Below are 24,378 nucleotides of genomic sequence, written 5' to 3' on the forward strand. Positions count from 1 at the left end.
GTTGTCTAATCAGTCAATCCTGCAGTGTATCAGATCAAATCAAGAGCTTGAGTTAATGTTCACTTTAAACATCAGAATGGGAAAGATTGTGATCTCAAAGTATGACTTTCTCTGAAAGTATTTGATGGTAAGGACGTCTCATCTCATCTCATGATCTCTAGCCGCTTTATCCTTCTACAGGGTCGCAGGCAAGCTGGAGCCTATCCCAGCTGACTACGGGCGAAAGGCAGGGTACACCCTGGACAAGTCGCCAGGTCATCACAGGGCTGACACATAGACACAGACAACCATTCACACTCACATTCACACCTACGGTCAATTTAGAGTCACCAGTTAACCTAACCTGCATGTCTTTGGACTGTGGGGGAAACCGGAGCACCCGGAGGAAACCCACGCGGACACGGGGAGAACATGCAAACTCCACACAGAAAGGCCCTCGCCGGCCCTGGGGCTCGAACCCAGGACCTTCTTGCTGTGAGGCGACAGCGCTAACCACTACACCACCGTGCCGCCCCATGGTAAGGACGTATCTTTTTTAATTTTTTCAAGAATTATTATTACTGCATTTTTCACAAATTGCTACTATCAGTTCACCAGTTTGTTTACATTCTTCATCGTTAAGCTTGGAAATGTGTTGAAATTTTTTAGGTTCAAAAGCTCAAAGAAGTTTGAAAATTACAGAACTGAAATGTCCAAGGACGAATTAAATAAATGTCTAAAGCTATTCTATACCTCGGCACGACAGCAAGACGGCACTTTCTACAAAAAAAAAAGTGCATCAATCGATAGGTTTTAGAAGTCCACCTAAGCGGAAATTATTTTGTCGGAAGTTTGGTATAAAGTTTTTATTTATCAAATTTGCAAAAAATTAAAATAAAAATGCTCTGTTTCTCAAAATCCAGTGAATGTGGATAGAATAAAAGAGTTATTCCACTCAATATCGTCGTACATGGCTTATAGCTGACTCGGCTATCAGTTCATGTTTGATTCCAGTTTGTGGAATAATTGTTACTTTGTGTAGTCCAGTATATCTTTATTGTTCATGCTACAGTAAAAGGAATGAAAAAGAATGCAATGTGCTTTATGATTTATCAATAAATCATGAAAGCTTAAAGGCAAATGCTTGATTTCAAGGGTGTGTTCTAGTTAACAATTATTCTCTGAAGGCAAAGTGAATATTGGTTATTATTATACACTACCGTTCAAAAGTTTGGGGTCACCCAGACAATTTTGTGTTTTCCATGAAAAGTCACACTTTTATTTACCACCATAAGTTGTAAAATGAATAGAAAATATAGTCAAGACATTTTTCTGGCCATTTTGAGCATTTAATCGACCCCACAAATGTGATGCTCCAGAAACTCAATCTGCTCAAAGGAAGGTCAGTTTTATAGCTTCTCTAAAGAGCTAAACTGTTTTTAGCTGTGCTAACATGATTGTACAAGGGTTTTCTAATCATCCATTAGCCTTCTGAGGCAATGAGCAAACACATTGTACCATTAGAACACTGGAGTGAGAGTTGCTGGAAATGGGCCTCTATACACCTATGGAGATATTGCACCAAAAACCAGACATTTGCAGCTAGAATAGTCATTTACCACATTAGCAATGTATAGAGTGGATTTCTGATTAGTTTAAAGTGATCTTCATTGAAAAGAACAGTGCTTTTCTTTCAAAAATAAGGAAATTTCAAAGTGACCCCAAACTTTTGAACGGTAGTGTATTCTATTCCCTCCTAGTGGGTTTATTGATGGCATGCAATGTTGTTATCATATCTCTTATCCTACACGCATTACGCCACTCCCCCTAATGGAGAATGAGCGTGCAATATTTATAATATTGCACGTTGTCAAGACAACACAACGTCACACATCAGAGCTCATGCGATGATCCAATGACAAAACTTTTCTGCTGCACATGCACACAATCATTTCTTCATCAGTCGGGAAAGAGAGAAGACGAGGGTAATCCAGTGCTAGGTTTAAGCACTAAATAAATAAACTGAAAACTGAAACTACAGTCGCTCTGAACACCCGAAAGGCTACCAAAACTTCACTGGACGTTGTTTGTGCATATTTACAAGAGAAAAACAGACCAACGGACATCGAAAAACTGGAAAAGAGAGCAATAGTGGAAATACTGTCAAAGTTCTACTTGGAGGTGAGGAAAAATGGCGGAGACTTTTACAAGAGGACTTCACTCAGCAAAGCCCTTTTGTTTTGAACAACTGCAATGTAACAATTAACTACGACCAAAAGTAACTGTGAACTTGAACTGTCAACCTGGATATAGCTTGTATATAAGTTGGGTTGTTGTTCAGGGTTTTTGGACTTGCACCATTTTTATTGTTAGAACTTTGACTTTGTACAGTACATTGGATTGACAGAACATTGAATTACATTCGATCAGAATCAGCATTCAATATTGGTAAGTTACCCCGCTGTTTTTTTTATCCATCTGTTCTTTGCGAAGTCTTGCATGTGGAAGATTCTTATTCCTCATACACTGTTATTTTATGGTTGCACCCCATGGCTTATGGATAAAATTATCAGAATATTGTGTGTGTTTCCTGACCCCAGCAAAGAACTTTGACTTTACTTAGACGTCTTGGAAAAATATAATAAACAGACTCTTTTTACAGATACAGTAAACTCAGCTTGTTCTCCATTAATACAAGAGGCATTCGGATATAAGGGCTACAAAACAAAACAAACCCAGTTGGAAGCTGTTGTATGAAAGGAAAGAGTTGGCTGGTGGTTGGGAATTTGGAAGGGCAAAAAAATAAATAAATACAAAAAAAAAAAATACTGGCTCAACCATAATCTGAAAAGATCCAACAGGGGAAAAAAAGAAATAAAAAGTGAAAGTGAATTGAAGGATTTATGCTAGACAAAAAATAAGGTCCCTGATGAGACCGAAGCATGGTTGGATTTCTTTTGAACAATTTGAATGTAAAGTCATCCTTCCCCCCTCCAGATGGAGATGAAAACGTCATCTTGTTATGGTGCCATTCTGAATGCATGCCTCCGTTTTGAGGGAACAAAAAGACTTTAACCTTTAGAGTGCAAAGAAGAGTGGATGGCGTGCTGCTCTGAGGCTCTCAGCACCTTTCACTGGCACAGCGGAGGCAGCAGGACTATAACAGCGCAAACATCTCTCTGACAAGCCCTGCAGTGGTCAATACATAAGCGAGCGATCCTTGAGGCAGCTGCGGCGCAAGCAAAACTTTTACTTTCTTCAAACACGACACATTAAACAGCACACAAAAGCGTTTTCTTCAGCCAACTTTCCCCCTGACCCAGATAGAACAGAATTGCGGAAAGCCGAGTACTGCAGATCTTCAGTGAAATGAATGTGATGAGGGACTCAGAAATTACAGTGCAAATTTGAGGCCTTTGTGTAGCTTGGTGGAAAGTGCGAGGGGGGATAGGGATGTGCAAGAAAAAAAAAAAAAGATTGTGGCAGCTTTTAGCAGTGAGGTTTCCATGCTCCTTTTTGAATTCACAACGAAAATAATATGCGTGCATGAATTTGCTCTGTTTGAATGGGCGACATGTATAGCACATCATAATTATGGAACTAAAAGCCATATCTCTATTATTACTGCTAGGCCTGAACTCTATGCACGGTCCCTCAGGGAGAGCTGCCGAAAAGAGAGACATGCATATTAAACTTCTTGGCCTTTTTTAGAGGGTACAGAGACTCCGAGAGGCCGTATGAATTTACATCAATAGCGGGACAGAAGGAAAGTGTTTTGGTCTGGTTTGAAGTAGAGGGAGGGGGGTGAGTTCCTGGAATCCAGCCTCGATACGGCCTCTGCCAAGATCATTTGCGATGAGATTTTTAATGACCACAAGGGATTGAGACACACACACACACACACAAAAATTTTTTTTTTCCACTTTAGTTTTCTTCATGAAAATGGAACGAGACTGTGCCACCTACTGAATCCAAAATGACCTTAGTAAAGAACACTAACGATATATGACATTTGTTATTGGTTACATGCCATAGAACATAAATATATTCAGTTAAACAACACAGAAATGTTTCATTCACTTAATAATATTTGCTAAGGCTAAGCTCGGATTGACAAAACCCAACTGTAAAAAAAGTCAAGATGATGTTTTAATTGCTAGCTTGCAATCCAAGTGCACCTTTGTAATACGCTGAATGTCAAATTAAATCAGGTTGTTGGTTACATGCATAGAACATTAATATATTTAACTTATAAATATAAGTTACTATATAATTACAATATATAATAATATAATAACTGCGCCATGACAGTCCGATTAATAGCAGAAACACACTTTTACATATCCAAATTTTATTTTAAACTAGCTTTTAGATTGTTGAATCTTTGCTCTATCAGAACTTATATTTAACAGTTATTCCACGAAATCGAGTTGCACATGAACTGATAGCCGACGAGGCGCATAGCACAGAGTTGGCTATAACCCATGTACAACGAGATTGAGTGAAATAATTGTTTTATTCTATCCACATTCACTGGATTTTGAGAAACAGAGCATTTTTATTATTTTTTGAAAATTCGCTAAATAAAACCTTTATATAAAACGTCCAACAAAATCATTTCCGTTTAGGCAAGCTTCTTAAAAACCTATCGATGGCTGCACCAATTGACTTTAGTGTTTTGGTTTTTTTGTAGAAAGTGCCATCTTGCTGTCATGCCGAGGTACAGTATAGAATAGCTTTAGACATTTATTTAATTCTTCCTTGGACATTTCAATTATGTAATTTTCAAACTTCTTTGAGCTTTTGAACCAGTGTAAAATTAATTAATTAATTAATTAATTTAAAAAAATTCAACAAATTTTAATGCTTAAAGATGAAGAATGTAAACAAACCGGTGAAATGACAGTAGCAATTTGTGAAAAATGTTATAATAATCTCATTATCTCTAGCCGCTTTATCCTGTTCTACAGGGTTGCAGGCAAGCTGGAGCCTATCCCAGCTGACTACGGGCGAAAGGCGGGGTACACCCTGGACAAGTCGCCAGGTCATCACAGGGCTGACACATAGACACAGACAACCATTCACACTCACATTCACACCTACGGTCAATTTAGAGTCACCAGTTAACCTAACCTGCATGTCTTTGGACTGTGGGGGAAACCGGAGCACCCGGAGGAAACCCACATGGACACGGGGAGAACATGCAAACTCCGCACAGAAAGGCCCTCGCTGGCCACGGGGCTCGAACCCAGACCTTCTTGCTGTGAGGCGACAGCGCTAACCACTACACCACCGTGCCGCCCTGTTATAATAATAATTCTTTAAAAAATAAAACAAAAAAAATACGTTCTTACCATCAAATAGATCAAGTAGAGTTTTTATTTCATCCTCGGTTAGTTAAGCAAAACACTCTGCCATTTTGTTTTTCTCTACTCACGGTATATGAGCTGATAGCCTAGTAGTAGAGTAGTAGTAGAGAGCATGAAATTGCTCATATCCAGTGGATGTGGATATAATAATGTATATTATACAGTACCAGTTAAAATTTTGTAGACACCTTTGCATTCATACATACACAGATACATACATATGGTCCCCATCATAAATTAATGATGGGGGACCCTTTCAGCCCTCATATGGTGCCTGCATCTCTGGTTCTCAGCTTGGTCTCACAGAGGTGGATCCCAGAATGTAGCTGGGATCGCCAGGCTAGGTGGTCTAGGGTAGTCTGGTACCATGATTGAGTGTCGAGCCCGAAGAGGCAGAGGTCCTCTTCTACGCAGTCTTTCCACTTCTTATTGGGCCTCTTCCTGGACCACTTCCCATGTTTAAGTTCACTGAAAAGCAGCTGCTTGAGGATTCTGGTGTCATCCATCCTGAAAACATGGCCAAGCCAGCGGAGCCTGTTGTTTCGGAGCATGGTTTCAACCATGGTAATGTTTGCATGTTGTAAGACTTGGTGATCTGCTGCCACCACTTGACATTCAGAATCTGTCTGAGAGACCTTTAATGGAACACTTCAAGGTGGCGCACGTGGTGAACTAAGGCGGACCGTGTTTTGGATCCATACGGAAACGATGGTAGAACTATGGCCTTATACACAGTCAGCTTGGTAGACTGTGCAAGACCTCTTCTGTTCCATCATCTGGATCACAAGGTGTTGAAAGCTGCAGCAGCATGAGACACTCGTTGAATTTCTGAGTCCAGGGTTGCATCATCAGACAAGTTACCTCTAAGGTATGTAAAAGTTTGAGCATGCTTCAGCACAGAACCATCAATCGTGATAGTGGGTGGTTGAGCACACTGGGCATGCATTACCTCTGTCTTTGGTTTGCTGATTGTTAATCCCCATGCACTGCAAGAATTATTCGGTGCTATGATGCCTTCCTGTAAGGATTCCGGGGTCGTGGTGATCAATGCAGCATCATCTGCATAGAGGAAATCATCAAGTTTTGTGGTTGCCATTGACTTAGCTTTAAGCCTCTGGATATTGAAGAGTTTACCATCAAGGTTGTATTTGATTTCCACACCAAATTCTGGGAAGAATGTATGGGCGTGGCAGAGGACCAAGGTAAAGAAGATGATGAACAGTGTGGGAGCGAGTATGCATCCTTGATGAAGACCAGTGGTTACTTCAAAAGGGTAAGTGAATTCTCCACCAATCAGTACTCTTGCCTCCATGCCATCATGAAAGCTTTGAATGATATTGATTATTTTGAGGGGAATTCCGATCATCAGCAGCAGAGCCCACATGAGAGGTCTATTAACCGTATCGAATGCTTTCACTAAGTCTACAAAGACTATGTGCAGTTCTTGATGCTGTTCTTTACACTTTTCCAAGAGCTGTCGAAGGGCAAACATCATATCAATTGTCGATTGTCCACCCCTGAAACTGCACTGCACCTCAGGAAGGTACTTTTCAATGCAGGGCTACACTCTATTCAAAATGACTCAGGCAAATAAACTGCCGATAACAGAGAGAAGTGTAATTCCTCAGTAGTTATTGCAAGTGAAGCGGCATTGCTTCTTGAAGACGGTGATAATGTTGCCATTTTTCAAATCTTGCGGTACACGCTCTTCCTCCCAGGTGGTAAGTAGGAGATCTAGGAGCTCAGTGAGGAGGGCTGGACTGCCTGCTTTGAGAACCTCTGCTGCTATACAGTCTGGGCCCGAGGCTTTGTTGTAAGCTAGGTAATCGAGAGCTGTTTGAACTTCCTAGATATTTGGAGGGATTTCAAGTTTCGTGAGCATGTCTTCCTGCAGTACCTCAGCAAGGACACTAGGATTTTCTGTTCCTGCCTGGTTCAAGAGATCTCTGAAATGCTGTTTCCAACGAGCCAAGATATACTCTATATTCATCAGCCTATTGCCTTGGTCATCATTCTGATGCCACTTTGGCATCATTGGTAAATCACTGCCTGGAAGAAGGACCTTGAGTCATGCCTTTCAGCATGTTGTTCAACTTCTTTAGCTCGATCCAGCCACCACTCATTTTGCAGGCATCATAGCTCCTTTTGGCAAGTGTTCCTAGCCCGCCTGTATCATTCTTTGTTTATAGGGGTGTCGCAGCTGAGGACAGCTTGGAAAGTGATATGCTTCTGGTGTAGTAGGTCCATAATAATATGGTTATTTTCATCAAACCAGTCCCAATGGTTGCGCTTTTGCAGGCCAACAGTGTTCTTGGCACTAACGTAGAGCACATCATGGAGAGTCTCCCATTTTTGGTCAAGGGATTGATTTTTGATGTGGGTGTTGGGCAGATTATTACAGATTGACTCATGCAACTGCTGTGCTATAACTGGGTCTTTCATTCAGCTAAGTTGTTTTGGCAAGTTGCTTTTCTGATTTTATGCAGATATGTGAAAAAGCAATTTCAAGTGGCCGCATACCATTTTATGGTCTGTCCAATAGTCAGCACTGTGACAAACTCTTGAATCAATAACCTCACCCTTGTAGTGGTGTCTGATGATGATGTAGTCAATGAGGTGCCATCTTTTCAATCTTGGGTGTTGCCATGTTCCTTTATGGATGTTTGCATGGGGAAAAAAAAAGTGTGGTGGTAATGCAGAGGCCAAAATGAGTGCACAGTTTGAGCAGCAGTGTACCCTGTTCATTTGTGTCCTCAAGACCATGGCAGCCAATCACATTTGGCCAGGCTTCCATGTTAGTTCCTACTCTGGCATGAAAGTCACCAAGCAGAAAAACTCTATCTACTCATGGAACTGCTGTTTATACCTCCGACAGCTGATCATAAAAAAGAGCTTTCTCATCGGACAGTCTTTTGTAGGTTGGGGCATATATGCTGATTACTGTGGCAGTGAATTTGTCTAGCTTGATTTGCATGCTCATCACCCTAGACCTGGTCCCCTTCCAGCTGATGGCGACACCTTCAAGCTTTGTCTGATCGGGGGGGTCTACCAAAGTAGAAGAAGGTGTAATCACCTTCAACAAATTATTCTTCACCTGGAATCCGACACTCACTGAGACAGGCAATGTTGATGTTAAAGCATTTGAGCTCTAAAGCCACTAATGCTGATCGGTGCTTAGGAGCCTGGTGCTTAGATGTTGTTCCATCAGATAGAGTCTGAACATTCCAGCAAGCTATTTTAACTTGTTTTGGAATTTTGCGAGCAGATCTGGGCTGATCAGAACTGCAGGGTCCACAAAGCTTTACCCGGGGTCTGTCATGCCTGCTATTTAGCTGCCCAGATTTATGACACAGATGTACTGTAGTTTCTTATTTGATGTTTTCAGGTCCATAGCGGGTAAAGGTTTCCACAACAAGGGATTGCTAGCCTCAGGCAGTGGGCAAGCAGGCTGTCCTCTTCCGTGCTTGCATTCCTCGATGAGTACATTATGGAGTGAAAACACGAAGTAACACATATCACCACATCTTGTTCAAAGAGGCTGATTGTTGAGGGGCCAGTGCGCTAACCCAAGCAGGGACTGACCCTGATTCACAAGTCGCATTCATAAGTTTTTCTGTATTCTGTATTTTCTACGGGCGGCACGGTGGTGTAGTGGTTAGCGCTGTCGCCTCACAGCAAGAAGGTCCTGGGTTCGAGCCCCGGGGCCGGCGAGGGCCTTTCTGTGTGGAGTTTGCATGTTCTCCCCGTGTCCGCGTGGGTTTCCTCCGGGTGCTCCGGTTTCCCCCACAGTCCAAAGACATGCAGGTTAGGTTAACTGGTGACTCTAAATTGACCATAGGTGTGAATGTGAGTGTGAATGGTTGTCTGTGTCTATGTGTCAGCCCTGTGATGACCTGGCGACTTGTCCAGGGTGTACCCCGCCTTTCGCCCGTAGTCAGCTGGGATAGGCTCCAGCTTGCCTGCGACCCTGTAGAAGGATAAAGCGGCTAGAGATAATGTGATGTGTGTGATGTGTATTTTCTACATTGTAGAACAAAAAAAGTGTTAAAGAAACAAAATGTTTGATATTTTAGATTCTTGAAAGTATCCAGTGTTTCCCTTGATGATGCTTTGCACATTATTGGCATTATCTTAACCAGCTTCATGAGGTCGTCACCTGGAATGCTTTTCAATTAACAGCCGTGCCTCGTCAAAAGTTAATTTAGTGGACGAGTTTCTTGCCTTCTTAATGTGTTTGAGATCAAAATAATAAAAATAGCCTGTTCATAAATAGCCCTATTCCACAAATGTAGTAATACACATTGTCAAGAGCCACTCAAGTAAGTAAAGAGAAATGACATCCATCTTTACTTTAAGATGTGATCTCATCTCATCTCATTATCTCTAGCAGCTTTATCCTATTCTAAAGGGTCGCAGGCAAGCTGAAGCCTATCCCAGCTGACTACGGGCGAAAGGCGGGGTACACCCTGGACAAGTCGCAAGGTCATCACAGGGCTGACACATAGACACAGACAACCATTCACACCTACGGTCAATTTAGAGTCACCAGGTAACCTAACCTGCATGTCTTTGGACTGTGGGGGAAACCGGAGCACCCGGAGGAAACCCACGCGGACACGGGGAGAACATGCAAACTCCGCACAGAAAGGCCCTCGTCGGCCACGGGGCTCGAACCTGGACCTTCTTGCTGTGAGGCGACAACACTAACCATTACACCCCCGTGCCGCCTATATTATCTCATCTCATCTCATTATCTCTAGCAGCTTTATCCTGTTCTACAGGGTCGCAGGCAAGCTGGAGCCTATCCCAGCTGACTACGGGCGAAAGGTGGGGTACACCCTGGACAAGTCGCCAGGTCATCACAGGGCTGACACATAGACACAGACAACCACCCACACTCACGGTCAATTTAGAGTCACCAGTTAACCTAACCTGCATGTCTTTGGACTGTGGGGGAAACCGGAGCACCCGGAGGAAACCCACGCGGACACGGGGAGAACATGCAAACTCCGCACAGAAAGGCCCTCGTCGGCCACGGGGCTCGAACCCAGATCTTCTTGCTGTGAGGCGACAGCACTAACCACTACACCACTGCGCCGCCTATATATATATATAATGAATGTAAATGTACATATGTAAATATTTTAATATCACCTTCTTTGCTTCTTTGTAGATACAGATATAGATGTCACATATTACAATTGCACTCTGTAATTAGTGGATAATTGTATCCTTTGTAGCTGCCTGGAAGCTGTCGAGATTGATTGCATTTTCTATTAGTTATCCTGCCTTTTCTCCTGCTTTTGTTAAGCTAGTGAGAAACGCACCAATGCGATCTTGTTGTTTTCTTTTATTTCTGTTTGAACTAGAGAAGGTATGTAGGTTAAAAGTCTCAGTCGGTGATCCTTTGTTTATTATTTTGACACCAATTATCTGGTAGCAAGCATCTTTTCCTTTGTTTCAGTACATTTGCATCAAAACAACAAATCTGTTGTTTGGTCTCTTTGATTTTATTTTGTCTCTCAGTTTCCTAGACACAACTATGAACAAAAAGGGACGTAACAACTCTTAATGCACCTTCTTTACGGTATATTTCACTTTTATTTAGCACAGGATAAGCTGGAATAGTTAGTCAGGTATTGACTGTATTGCCATCTAAACGACACAGAAAAAGGAAGGTTTTGTCGATTAAATTTCCTCCACTGAAGGAAATTGGTGTGAAATTGAGCTGAATATGTTTATCACATGAACAAAGTGTAAATTAATCACCAAGAGGGGGTGCTGTTTTATGAAACTGGCACATTTCTGTCATGCGCTGTACTCGAAAGAAGTTAATGTTAATATCATAGGATGTTCATGGATGTTCTATAATATTACATGCGACTATAAATGGATAAAAAATGCATTATGGCAAGCTACTGTCGTCGAAGAGGAATAAAACACTTCTACTACAGGATTTACTGTATGCTACAGCAACCTTGATTTGCGTCACACCACTCCATTGTTGATTATTTTCCTATAACAGCTTGTGTTGTCTTCTTTACCTATTATAAGAAGCCATTGTCTTTATCCCAGTGTAGAAAGACAGAAAGCCAGCTGGTGGATTACAAAAACTTACCCCTGTGTAACTACAGAGGAAGTGTCAAATCAACCAAAAAGACTCGTTCTTCAGGTGTAGGATGGAGAGAAGGAAAAGAATGAGTAGGAGGTGTTTGAATTGAGTGTAGGACTAAGAAAGTGGAGAACTGAAGGTGTAGAGAGAGAAAGGGAAGGTGAGAGAGCGAAGGTGTGAGAGGCAGGTGTCTGCTGAGGGAAAGACTGAATAGGTGTGAGAAAGAGAGAGAGTCTGAGTGAGAGAGAGGTGGAGAGAGGTAGATCGCATAATAGGCTGCATGGAGAGGAGGCGAAGGTGCAAATGCAACAAAGGTACAAAACAGGAAAGGTGCACTTTTGATTAATACTTTTTCAGAACTGTTTTATTCACAGACCATGTGCATGAAGAGCATCCGTTGAAGGCACACAGACAGTGTGTGGCAAAAACAGGGTGTAAAAATCAGCATTCAATGCCAAGATCTATTTTTATTTCAGTTCAGAAAAATAAATTTTTGTCAACTTATATTTCTTACGAAGCCCTGATGTTTGATCACAACACCAAGGGCCCTGTTCCCGTCCTGTACGAACATGGGTGATCTGATTGTAAGTGGACAGCGTTAAGTACAGGTGTGACTGTATCTGATGTATCTGATCAGATCATTCAAAGCACCTCCAGGCCCTGTTTACACCTGGCATTAATATGCATCTTAGGTGACCAGGTCACAAATGGGCAGCCCTAAGTACTTCAGTGCACACCTGGTATTAGAACATGTCTCCACACGCGTCTCGAGTGACCACTTGCTATCGGATCTGACTTCCCTACTCTATGTACAAAAAAAAAATAGCCTCAATGAGCCTGTAGTTCATACCAACCACTGTTGTTGTGTGTGAGTTTGAAATCTGATCAATCTTGTGGGAGGAGTAGCGATTTTTGTGAAATTTCATATGACCCCTGTGTAGCCGCATCCATGGCAGTTGGCACCACAAGGTGAACAACTCTTGTTGGACTATATCTTTAGAGTCTTCTGGTTGAGTTTCAGTGAAAACATCCTAGCAGTTTACAAACAGTAGCGTTTGGTGTGACGAGTCACCCAAAATTTTCAAAGTCCCATAAAATGTTAAATATTTTTGATTAAGGTCTTGACATCTTTCATACATACCAACCTGGAGAACATTCCATATGAGTTTAATCAAAATCTGATCACTCTTGTAGGAGGAGTAGCTATTTTTGTGAAATTACGCATGACCCCTCTGTAGTCTCATCCATAGTAGGTGGTGCGACCTGGTGAACAACTCTTGTTGGAATATGTCTTTAGAGTCTTCTGGGTGAGTTTCAGTGAAATCGTCCCAGCAGTTTATGAAGGGTAGCGTTTAATGTGACAAGTCACCCAAAAATTTCAAACGCCTATAAAATCGTACATATGACAGGTGGCACCACCATCTTGACAGTTTTTATGCACACCCACCTGGGGAACATTACATGTGAGTTTGATTGAAATCTGATCAATCCTGTAGGAGGAGTAGTGATTTTTATAAATTGTGGATGGACAACAATGGACAGATGACACGTGATAGCATAAGCTCATCCAGCCAGGCCTCCAGCCGGATGAGCTAAAAATATACAGAATTTCCAAAGGTCAAATGTGTTGTTGATTTTCAACAGGAAGGAAACAGCAGTGGACTTTCCATATCTAGTTTGCTGGAAATTAAAAGAAAAATAAATCAAAACTCACTTTCGCACTTTAACATGACATCATTGGCACGCAAATGAGTACGTACTTCCATTTACACAGAAGATGTCAGCTGAGTAGGCAGTCCTTCAATATGGCCATATGAAGCCCAGAGCACTCTGAACGTGGTCTGAATGTGCATCTTCGGGGCACATTTGACCCTGTTCACACCTGTACTCAGAGATGACCTGATCACCCAGAATGCAGGTGCGAACAAAACCCTTGAAATGATCTGGGATGCACAGTATGACCACATACATCATTTGTGACATGAACTCAAAAGCTTCTTGATGCTTCCCTGACAGCAATGAAACGAAGGACCATCTAATTGACTGCAGTCATTGCTCTCACTGGAAAATGCATAATCATTGCAAGTTTGGAAATCATACTGTTTGGAAACCACAAAGTTAATGGATAAAGATGATGCCCATGGCAAGACTGAAAGTGAATCAGATGCCTTATCTCATTTGGCATCCCATTTCCTGTTCATTTAGGAGTTTTGTGAGCAGTCCATGTGATCAAAATTTGAAACAGCTCTTACAGTTGTATGCTATAGGATTCATCAGACATTTCTGCCTGAAAGCAAATGCAGCAGATGTCTGACATAATAAATCTCAGTGATGCCCTTGGCCCAGCAGAAGTCATGTTTGAAATATAATCACTCAATTCAATCACTCGTGTTTAGATGTTAATACAGTATCAGGTGTGGACAGGGCCAAAGTCCATCCATCCATTATCCGTAACCACTTATCCTGTGCAGGGTCATGGGCAAGCCAGAGCCCATCCCAGCTGACTATGGGCAAGAGGTGGGGTACACCCTGGACAAGTCGCCAGGTCATCGCAGGGCTGACACAGAGACAAACAACCATTCACACTCACATTCACACCCATGGTCAATTAGCTGAACCTGCATGTCTTTGGACTGTGGGGGAAACCAGAGGACCCAGGGGAAACCCACACAGGCAAGGGTAGAACATGCAAACTCCACAGAGAAAGGCCCCTGTCAACCACTGAGCTCAAACCCAGAACCTTCTTGCTGTGAGGTGACAGTGCTAACCATAACACCACCATGCCGCCAGGGCCAAAGTCACAAACTCAAATACATAGCAATGATTTAATTTTTTGTTTTTAATTTGCTATTCCCATGGCCATATTAACCTAAATTGTGCTAAATCAGGTTTCATGTAGGTTGCTAAATATCAGAGGATATGGGTATGGGTAACATTTCCTGCATGTGGATTTGTATGAAGTGTGTGCTTAGCTTGTTATTTGGCTTGCCCATAAAGATTACTGAATTATCTAAACACATCTTTTGCCTTCATGGATGTCAGTTTTTTGGGTTTTTTTTCTCTAAGTAGAGTTTTCAGGGCTGAACTTTGTCAGTTGGCTCCAGACCATCCATTTTAAACACATTTTAAAGCTTTTAAGGTATATATTTAGATTAACAGTATACTAAACACACAAGAAACAGTCAAGGATGCCAAGAGATGCTTCAATGCAAATGCTGAATATTAATTATTCCATCTTCAATAACCATTTGATCCAGGAAAAAAAGTTGCGTTGGAACCAGAACCTATCCTGGGAACACTGGGCATGAAGTTGGAATACACAGTGGATGGGATTGCATCATAGTACACCACACACAAATATTAAAGGAACAGTCCACCGTACTTCCATAATGAAATATGCTCTTATCTGAATTGAGACGAGCTGATCCGTACCTCTCCGAGCTTTGCGCGACCTCCCAGTCAGTCAGACGCAGTCAGATGCGCTGTCACTCCTGTTAGCAATGTAGCTAGGCTCAGTATGGCCAATGGTATTTTTGGGGGCTGTAGTTAGATGCGACCAAACTCTTCCACGTTTTTCTTGTTTACATAGGTTTATATGACCAGTGACATGAAACAAGTTCAGTTACACAAATTGAAATGTAGCGATTTTCTATGCTATGGAAAGTCCGCACTATAATGACAGGCGTACTAACACCTTCTGCGCGCTTCGGCAGCGCGTTGATATCTGAGCTCCATATCAATGCGCTGCCGAAGCGCGCAGAGGGTGTTAGTACGCCTGTCATTATAGTGCGGACTTTCCATAGCATAGAAAATCACTACGTTTCAATTTGTGTAACTGAACTTGTTTCATGTCACTGGTCATATAAACCTAGCTACATTGCTAACAGGAGTGACAGCGCGTCTGACTGACTGGGAGGTCGCGCAAAGCTCGGAGAGGTACGGAGCAGCTCGTCTCAATTCAGATAAGAGCATATTTCATTATGGAAGTGCGGTGGACTGTTTCTTTAATATCTTAGGCTAATGCAATTTAGCAGAGGGGAATCATCAGGGCCTTCTTGGCCTTCAGAGAAGGCCCAAACATATCAGCATTTCAAATGCTATATTTAATTTCTTTCATTCTTTAATAAATTCATTATAATTATTCTCTTCTAATTTGGCCTCATTTTCTATCAAATTTTCTTAAAAAATGAAAGGGTTACTGTCCTGAAAACATTAAAATCAAGTTATCCAATGAGATTTTTTTTGTTTGTTTGTTGTCACTAGGCTGAGAAGAGTTTCGAGCTGGCTCACTCACTGGTTAGAACTTCATTGCTGGGACAGAAGGCCATGGCAGTGTATTTTTATGTAGGAAGTGACAGATGAATTAACCAATCAGATTTTGATTTATAGTGGGAGGAACCAAAAATGTATCACCCCAACGTGAGCTTTACCGCAAGTCGGCACCATCAGCAGTCACCTTCCAGCTGGTGTAGTGTTCATCAGTAGTGTCAGCGAATGCTAATAAAGCAGTGCTATCGAGGGCAAGTAGCACAGGCTAACGACCGAGAAACTAAGATTTCTGTCTCCAGACTCTTCTTCCACGCACGCTCGCTACAGTATTTTTCACTCAGACTTAAGTATTCATTTTCCTGTGTAATTTTCTTAGTTACTTTTAAAATCAACATCGACAGCTACACACAATGGAGCGACCTGGCAGCCTGCCACTAATCCCTTACAAAATCCTTTTCCCTGTTGCTTTTTTGGCGTCTGGCTAAGGTTTGGCTGAGCTGAAGTCCCAACTCGAACAGTAACGGTTTGCCACTGCAATTTAGCATAGCCAGTCCACTTACTAGTATGTTTTTTTTTTTGGAGGTGGGAGGAAACTGGAGAGTCTGGATATGGGAAAAACATGCAAAATGCCACACAGTTTTTAACCCAAGCTCAAGATTGAACCAGGGACCCTTGGTTCTACTGAGTGTTCCTGGGATGCACTCCAGATTCAACACAAACCTGTACAGCATAATATGGTTACTGAACATGAATAAATGCTAAAACATCAAAAGGTGTGGATCCTGAAGGGTGGAAATAATATTCCAATTGAATTTTATTTATTTATATAGTGCTTTTACTCCCTTGTTGCTGCCACTTTTATGTCCGTTTTGGATTATGGTGATGTGATCTATATGCATGCATCTTCTCAGAGTTTACATGCTCTTGACACAGTTTACCATGGAGCAATAAGGTTCATCACAAATTTCAAAGCTCTAACTCATCATTGTTCATTGTACGCTCGTGTTGGTTGGTCTACCTTGTCCACACGTAGACATAAACATTGGCATGTTCTCGTTTATAAGTGTATTTTAGGTCTCCTTCCATCATACCTTCAAGTGTATGCTTTTCAAAAAAGTGTGGGCAGTTACAATCTTCGTTCGCAGGATCTGTTCTTTCTTTCTGTTCCAAAGGTCCATACTGAATTGGGGGAAAAGGGATTTAAGTTTTTTGCACCCTTTGCTTGGAACCTATTACAAATTGACCTGAAACGTAAGGAATTGGTCTCATTACATGGATTTAAAATTATTTGAAATGATTTGCAGACAGAAACATCCAGCTGTGGATGTTTTGGTTGATTATTTTTAATGATCTTTTGTTGATTACTTGTAAATTAATTGTTCATTGTATAACTTATTCTGTATATTATTACCTCGCCCGCGATGGAGTAAGTGGGGCGAGGTATTGTAATCAGTCTGGTTTGTTTGTTTGTGTGTGTCTGTCTGTTAACAATCTAGCGTCTAGACGGTTGTGCCGATTTACTTTAAATTTTCAGGGTAGGTGGGCAATGGTCCGTAGATTACCTGATATAATTTTGGGGGTAACGGGGTCAATGTGAAGGTCAAGGTCATTGGAAAGGTCAACCTTTTGTTCGAAATAATATATTTCCCATTATAACTCAAAAATGGTTGCCGATAGACAAACGTTTACTCTTATGAGCATATAGAAACTCCCATATGGCCTTTCATTTGGCATCATGATCTTTGATCTTGAGTGACCTTGAAAGGTCAAACTCAAGTTCACGGATTTTCAGAGAGCTGTAACTTGAAAACATTTGATGGTAGACAGATATTTACCATTATCAACTTATAGGACATGGCATATGGGCTTTCATTTGGCACCATGACCTTTGACCTTGAATGACTTTGAAATGTCAAACTCAAGGTCATGGATTTTCATAGGACAGCTGATGATTGAGAGATATTACCTGACAGAAATATTACGGCACTCAGACTGTGGCTATAGAACTTGAACCACAACATGGTTGTCATCTGGGAGACACTTTCGGCTTTGCAAGGAAAAAGTATTTCGGAGACCAAATGGAATTGAATTGAACAGAAATGGACAGATATGGACGAAATGGACAGATATGGACAAGTGGTGTGGACGTGTAAAGACTGCGTCTGTTCGAAAGACTAAACAATCTCTATCTTATCGACATTCGGCTCCCTGAACAGCACCGGCCTTGATCAAGGCCGTTGCTGGGACAACATTTCCCCCAGAAGGTCACTGCTGGGAGACACTCTCGCATTCTTCGCATTCCTTCCCCAGTTTTCCGCGGTCGCCATTTTTCACCCCCAGTGTGACAAGCGGGTGCGTGACCAGCGCCGTTTGCATGGCTGCATGAGCGGACGGCTGCTTGCTTGCGCTGGGTTACCTCTACCTCCTCCCCTCCCCTCCTACCCCCTTACCCCTTCCCCCCCACCCCTGACTGCCCCCTCCTTCCCCCCTTCAAGCCCCATGTTTTAAAGTGTACTTGTGTTATTGTGTGCTTGTGCGGAGGTTTTTTTAAATGCTCCCACACTGTACTCCTGATAGGAGCATAGTGGGGGGGTGTTCTTTTTTTCCTCATCTTTCCTCATGTTACTACTGTGTTTCTTTTTCTTTTATCCCTGTCTTCCTGTCCTGTTCCCCCTCTGTAAGGACAGGTTGATGGTCAATTTCACTGGTAACAGTGCCAATAAAGGGTTCATTCATGATTGAGAAATATTACCTAACAGCTGATGATTGAGAAATATTACCATTATCAACATATAGGTATAAAATAAGTGCTGCCGAGAGAGGTTTGTTTTGCCTGGCAACACTTGTTTAATGTTGTGTGAATGGATGTATGAATTTGCTCTATGCTTTGTTCACTGTGCTGCTGCAGGTCTTGGAATATATCGCGCTTATAAGAGAGATTTTTAATCTCAATGAGTCTTTCCTGGTTAAATAAAAAGAAAGAAAGAAAAAAAACTAATAGCTATAATCACAAAGCAGCTTTATGGAAATCTCAATGAAGATGAAGAGCTGTAATGAGCAAGACAGAGGCAAAAGGGGCATGGAAATATTTCCTCAGATGACGTGAGGAGGAAACCTTGAGAGGCACCAGATTCAGAAGGGAACTCTTCTGGGTGACATCTGATAGTCGTATTATTCACAAATAGACTTACTAAAATAAATAAATAAGAAAGGCTTTCTTATTTTAATTCTGATTTTTTTTAACTGCCTGAAGTTTTAACATGCATCTTTTTGGCACGAGATATGCCTTATTACCGTTTTCATTTTAATGCATTTTTTTCCGCACTCTCAAAACACTCCTTTAGTGTTCTCGATGTAATTATTTCATGCATATGGTGTGACAAAAGAAACTATACACAAATCAGATAGATGATTTCTAAAACAGTAATAAAATGCTGTCATGATGCCATCTGAAATTATTATTACCAAGAAAAGATGAAACGTTCTTGCTACTGAACTCGGAGATTTGAACCATAATTGAAGCGATGCACCCAAAACCAAGGATGTATTGAGAAAGCCAATGACGGAGTGTAATGACAGGATAGCGGCGAGAAAGCCAGGCAAAGGAGAGAGAAACAGAGTGGACAACGGAGGAGTGGTCAGGGTGAATGGGGTAGAGAGAGGGAGGTGTGTAGGTGCTGACCCTTACTGGCCCCATCAGGCCCCCGGAGCACGGTGCACTCCTCAATCTGGCCAAAGGTCTCAAAGAGCCTGCGCACGTCCTCCTCGCTCTGCTGCTTCCCCAACATCCCCACAAAGAGCTTCCGGTCTTCTGAGAGAGATACAGAAAGAGAGATAGAGAGAATGCGACGACGTTTTAGTTTATTATGAAATGAAGGTTCTATATACATTATAGGTTTGATTTATGAAAGAAAAGAACTCAGGAAAGGAATAGAACCATTGAGATTGTGAAACGCAGACTTTTCTGAGACTGTCCTAACTCTTCTGAAGAGTTATTGTTCACACACACCGTATAACATGCATGCTGACATAATAGTGAAAGTTGGAGACCGCTTATCATCATCATGACTCCCTGCTTATCACTTTCTCTGAAAAATATAGCTGGTTTTATGGAACTATTTCTGGAAGAATATGTACGCTTAGCGACAAGTGCTGTCAGGAGAGACTTCGTTGTCAGGCAGAAATGTGATGAAAAGAAGGAAGAAACAAAAGTAAAACTTGAGTTCTGAGCTTTGTTCAAAACCAATGCTAAAGTTCTACAAGATATACTGGAGAATAGTGCCAAGGATCGATGGTATAAATAGGCATTTCCACCAAAGTTCCAGAGCCTTTTGGAAAATTTACCAGTACTTACAGAACTATTTTGAGTGAGACCAATACAGTCCCTGGATTGTGTTTCCATGCAGTATGTATCTCAAATAGTACTGTACCAACATGGAAAGTAACAGAAGTGACACAAAGTGCATGATGAGTATGAAATTCGTCATGTGACAAGTATTGAAGTTATTAATTTGCGCTAGCAGCTCTGGTGCATATTGTTACTCTCACTCAGGATCTTTCTACTTTCTTCTTCTTCTTCTCTTATTATTATTATTATTATTATTATTATTAATATCCTAACATTTTAGGATGCTATTTCTCCCTCAGCTTTCAATCAATCATCACCAAATTTCCCATGAAGAATACCTCTGGACTGAATTATGTTGCTATGACTTTTGGTGCTGATCTGGATCGCCGAACTGGAATGATTCATAAAAAGCAGTATTTTTTTTCAATCACTTATAACTCTGTCGATTTTAATGATTTTTTCAATCAGTTTTTTTTTTTTGTTCAGGACCACAGGGGACAACTTTTCCTCACTAAGCGTCATTCTCTATCTCTTACCGTTCTGGATCTATATGGTACAGTGACCAGACATCCCAGTTTGTAACAGCAAGTGCAAATCACTGTGACTTTAGTTACAATCTCTATCGAGTTCTTCTTCTTCTGATTATTATTATTATTATTATTATTATTATTATTATTATTATCCTAACATTTTTTAGGACACTATATTGCCCTCAGTTTTCAACCAGTCATCACCAAATTTTACATGAAGAATACCTTTGGGCTGAATTAAGTTGCTATGACTTTTGGTGGTGATTTGGGTCACTGATCCAGAAGGATCCATGAAAAATGGGATTTTTTTCAGTCATATAACTCTGTCGATTTTCATGATTTTTTCAATCAGTTAATTATTATCTCATCTCATTATCTCTAGCCGCTTTATCCTGTTCTACAGGGTCACAGGCAAGCTGGAGCCTATCCCAGCTGACTACGGGTGAAAGGCGGGGTACACCCTGGACAAGTCGCCAGGTCATCACAGGGCTGACACATAGACACAGACAACCATTCACACTCACATTCACACCTACGGTCAATTTAGAGTCACCAGTTAACCTAACCTGCATGTCTTTGGACTGTGGGGGAAACCAGAGCACCTGGAGGAAACCCACGCGGACACGGGGAGAACATGCAAACTCCGCACAGAAAGGCCCTCGCCGGCCACAGGGCTCGAACCCGGACCTTCTTGCTGTGAGGCGACAGTGCTAACCACTACACCACCGTGCCACCCCTTAATTATTATTATTATAGTAGGGCACAACTTTTCCTCACTAAGCGTCATTCTCTATCTCTTACCATTCTGGATCTACAGGGTATGGTGACCAGACATTCCGGTTTGTAACAGCTAGTGCAAATCACTCTGACTTTAGTTACAGTCTCTATCTAGTTCTTATTATTGTTACTCTCCTAGCATTTTTTTTAGGATGCTATTTCTCCCTCAGTTTTTAGCCAATCATCACCAAATTTCATATGAAGAATATCTCTGGGCTGAATTAAGTTGCTATGACTTTTGGTGCTCATCTGGATCATTGAACTGGAATAATCTATGAAAAACAGGATTTTTTTTCACGCACTTATAATTCTGTCGATGTTCATGTTTTTTTCAATCAGTTTTTTTTCCCAGAGCAGCAGGGCACGACTTTTCCTCACTAAGTGTCATTCTTTATCTCTTGCCATTCCGGATCTACAGGGTATGGTGACCAGATGTCCCGGTTTGTAACAGCTAGCGCAAATCACTGTGACTTTAGTCACAGTCTCTATCTAGTATTCTTTATTGTTTTTTTTCTTTGGTTGGATAGAGTCAGTTATTAGTGTTAGTTAAATCAAAATACACTTTAGTAATCACATCTTGGTGGAATACATGGATTTTTCAAAAATGTTCAAGATGTAAATTCTGTCAGATTTGCATTTGATTCCTCTGTGACATTCAGGATGGCATGCAGGACCTTGAAATTAGATGTTTCCTAGAATTATGGTTCAGGAACTAACAAGTTTCTCAAGAGTAGGAACCTCAAGTCACCAAGTTCCCAAAAAAGTTCCTGAATGGAAGCGTGCTATATGAATGTCTCATTCATCTCATCTCATTATCTCTAGCCGCTTTATCCTTCTACAGGGTCGCAGGCAAGCTGGAGCCTATCCCAGCTGACTATGGGCGAAAGGCGGGGTACACCCTGGACAAGTCATCACAGGGCTGACACATAGACACAGACAACCATTCACACTCACATTCACACCTACGGTCAATTTAGAGTCACCAGTTAACCTAACCTGCATGTCTTTGGACTGTGGGGGAAACCGGAGCACCCGGAGGAAACCCACGCGGACACGGGGAGAACATGCAAACTCCGCACAGAAAGGCCCTCGCCGGCCCCGGGGCTCGAACCCAGGACCTTCTTGCTGTGAGGCGACAGCGCTAACCACTACACCACCGTGCCGCCACTATATGAATGTAATGAAAATAATTCTCTGTTGCATTGGATTTCAGTTTCATCAGCGCATCAGAGTTGTACCATCCTGAAATGCAATCACTGCTCAATCACAGCCCTAAGTTGTATTAGCAGAGTGGTACTGAAAGTGTCATTTTTTAGGCGATGTTGCTGTCCATATACGCTCACCGGACACTTCATTAGGAACACCCACCCATCCACCTGCTGTTTTATGCAGTTCTCTAATCAGCCAATCCCTTGACAGCAGCACAATGCATAAAGTCATGCAGATACAAATCAAGAGCTTATGTTAATGTTCACAATGTTCAAACATCAGAATGGGGAAAAATTATGATATCAATGTGTGACTTTCTTTCACTGTGGCATGGGTGTTGGTTTGAGCCAGATGGACTGGTTTGAGTATTTCAGAAACTGCTGATCTTCCGGGGTTTTCACACACAACAGTCTCTAGAGTTTACATAGAATGGTGCAGGGGGGAACAAACATCGAATTGCGTGAGTGACAGTTCTGTGGGTGGAAACAAACCCCTTGTTGATAAGAGAGGTCAAAGGAAATTGGACAGATTAGCTTGCGCTGCCAGGAAGGATTCAGTAACTCATATAGTCACTCTTTTCAACCATGGTGAGCAGAAAAGCATCTCAGCATGCAACAGCAGGACAACACATTGGGTTCCACTCCTGCAGCCAAGAAAAGGAGTCTTAGAATCAAGAACAAGTTCCTATTAAAGTGGCCGGTGAGTGTATCCAAAATGATTGTGTTGTAGCAATGCAGTACATATTACGTTTATATTAAACAGAATAAAAAAAAAAAGATTACATTAATCAAGAACAAGTTCCTATTAAAGTGTCCGATGAGTGTAAATGCCTTTTATAATTTCTTATTAGATTTTTTGTTCTTACTGCATTCAATTTTCAGAATTATTTCTAAAACATGATAAAAGCATTCATATGCCCAAACATACTATATGTTCAGCTCACAGCATGACTGATGAGTTAGTTATGTATGCGCTGACTTTGTAGGAAACTCAGAGGGAAAAAAAAAAAGAGGTAACCTACGGTGTAAGGATCAACAATAGACCCAATTAACATTTTTTCAGATTTACAGCCAGCCATTTTCACCATCCATCCATCCATCCATCCACCCATTATCCATCACCACTTATCCTGTACAGGGTTGTGGGCAAGCTGGAGCCTATCCCAGCTGACTATGGGCGAGAGGCGAGGTACACCCTGGACAAGTCGCCAGATCATCGCAGGGCTGACACATAGAGACAAACAACCATTCACACTCACATTCACACCTACGGTCAATTTAGAGTCACCAGTTAACCTAACCTGCATGTCTTTGGACTGTGGGCGAAACCGGAGCACCCGGAGGAAACCCACACAGACACATGCAGACTCCGCATGGAAAGGCCCCCATTGGTCACTGAGTTCAAACCCAGAACCTTCTTGCTGGGAGGCAACAGTGCTAACCACTACATCACTGTGCTCTACCCTGATGATGCTAAATACGTTCATTCATTTTCTATATTACTTATCCATTGAAGCTGGAGCTAATCCTAGCTAACATCGGCTAAAAGGCAGGGTATACCCTGGACAAGTTGCCAATCCATCACAGGGCCAACACAGAAAGCCAGATAGCCATTCGCACCTATGAGCAATTTAGAGCAGCCAATTAAACTAACCTGCATGTCTTCGGACTGTGGGAGGAAACTGGAGCACCCGGAGGAAACCCATGCAGGCACAAAGAAAACATGCAAACTCTGCACAGAAAGGCCTCAGTTGGCAATAGGGCTCGATCCCAGAACCATCTTGCT

The 24,378-nt window shown here is 41.8% G+C and overlaps 1 protein-coding gene across 21 annotated transcripts in view; it reads right to left on the minus strand.

Moving 5' to 3' along the window:
• celf6 (CUGBP Elav-like family member 6) overlaps positions 1 to 24,378 on the minus strand; it is a 436,542-nt gene that overhangs the window by 72,369 nt on the left and 339,795 nt on the right. For 18 of the 21 annotated variants that reach the window (XM_060923308.1, XM_060923302.1, XM_060923296.1 and 15 more), the window contains exon 4: positions 19,412 to 19,540. In XM_060923308.1, coding sequence (XP_060779291.1) covers positions 19,412 to 19,540 — 129 coding nt within the window. The remainder of the gene's footprint in view (positions 1 to 19,411; positions 19,541 to 24,378) is intronic. The other 3 variants (XM_060923307.1, XM_060923317.1, XM_060923309.1) reach the window with 1 other exon arrangement.

Source organism: Neoarius graeffei, chromosome 6 (genome assembly GCF_027579695.1).
Source record: "Neoarius graeffei isolate fNeoGra1 chromosome 6, fNeoGra1.pri, whole genome shotgun sequence".
Lineage (NCBI taxonomy): Eukaryota > Metazoa > Chordata > Actinopteri > Siluriformes > Ariidae > Neoarius > Neoarius graeffei.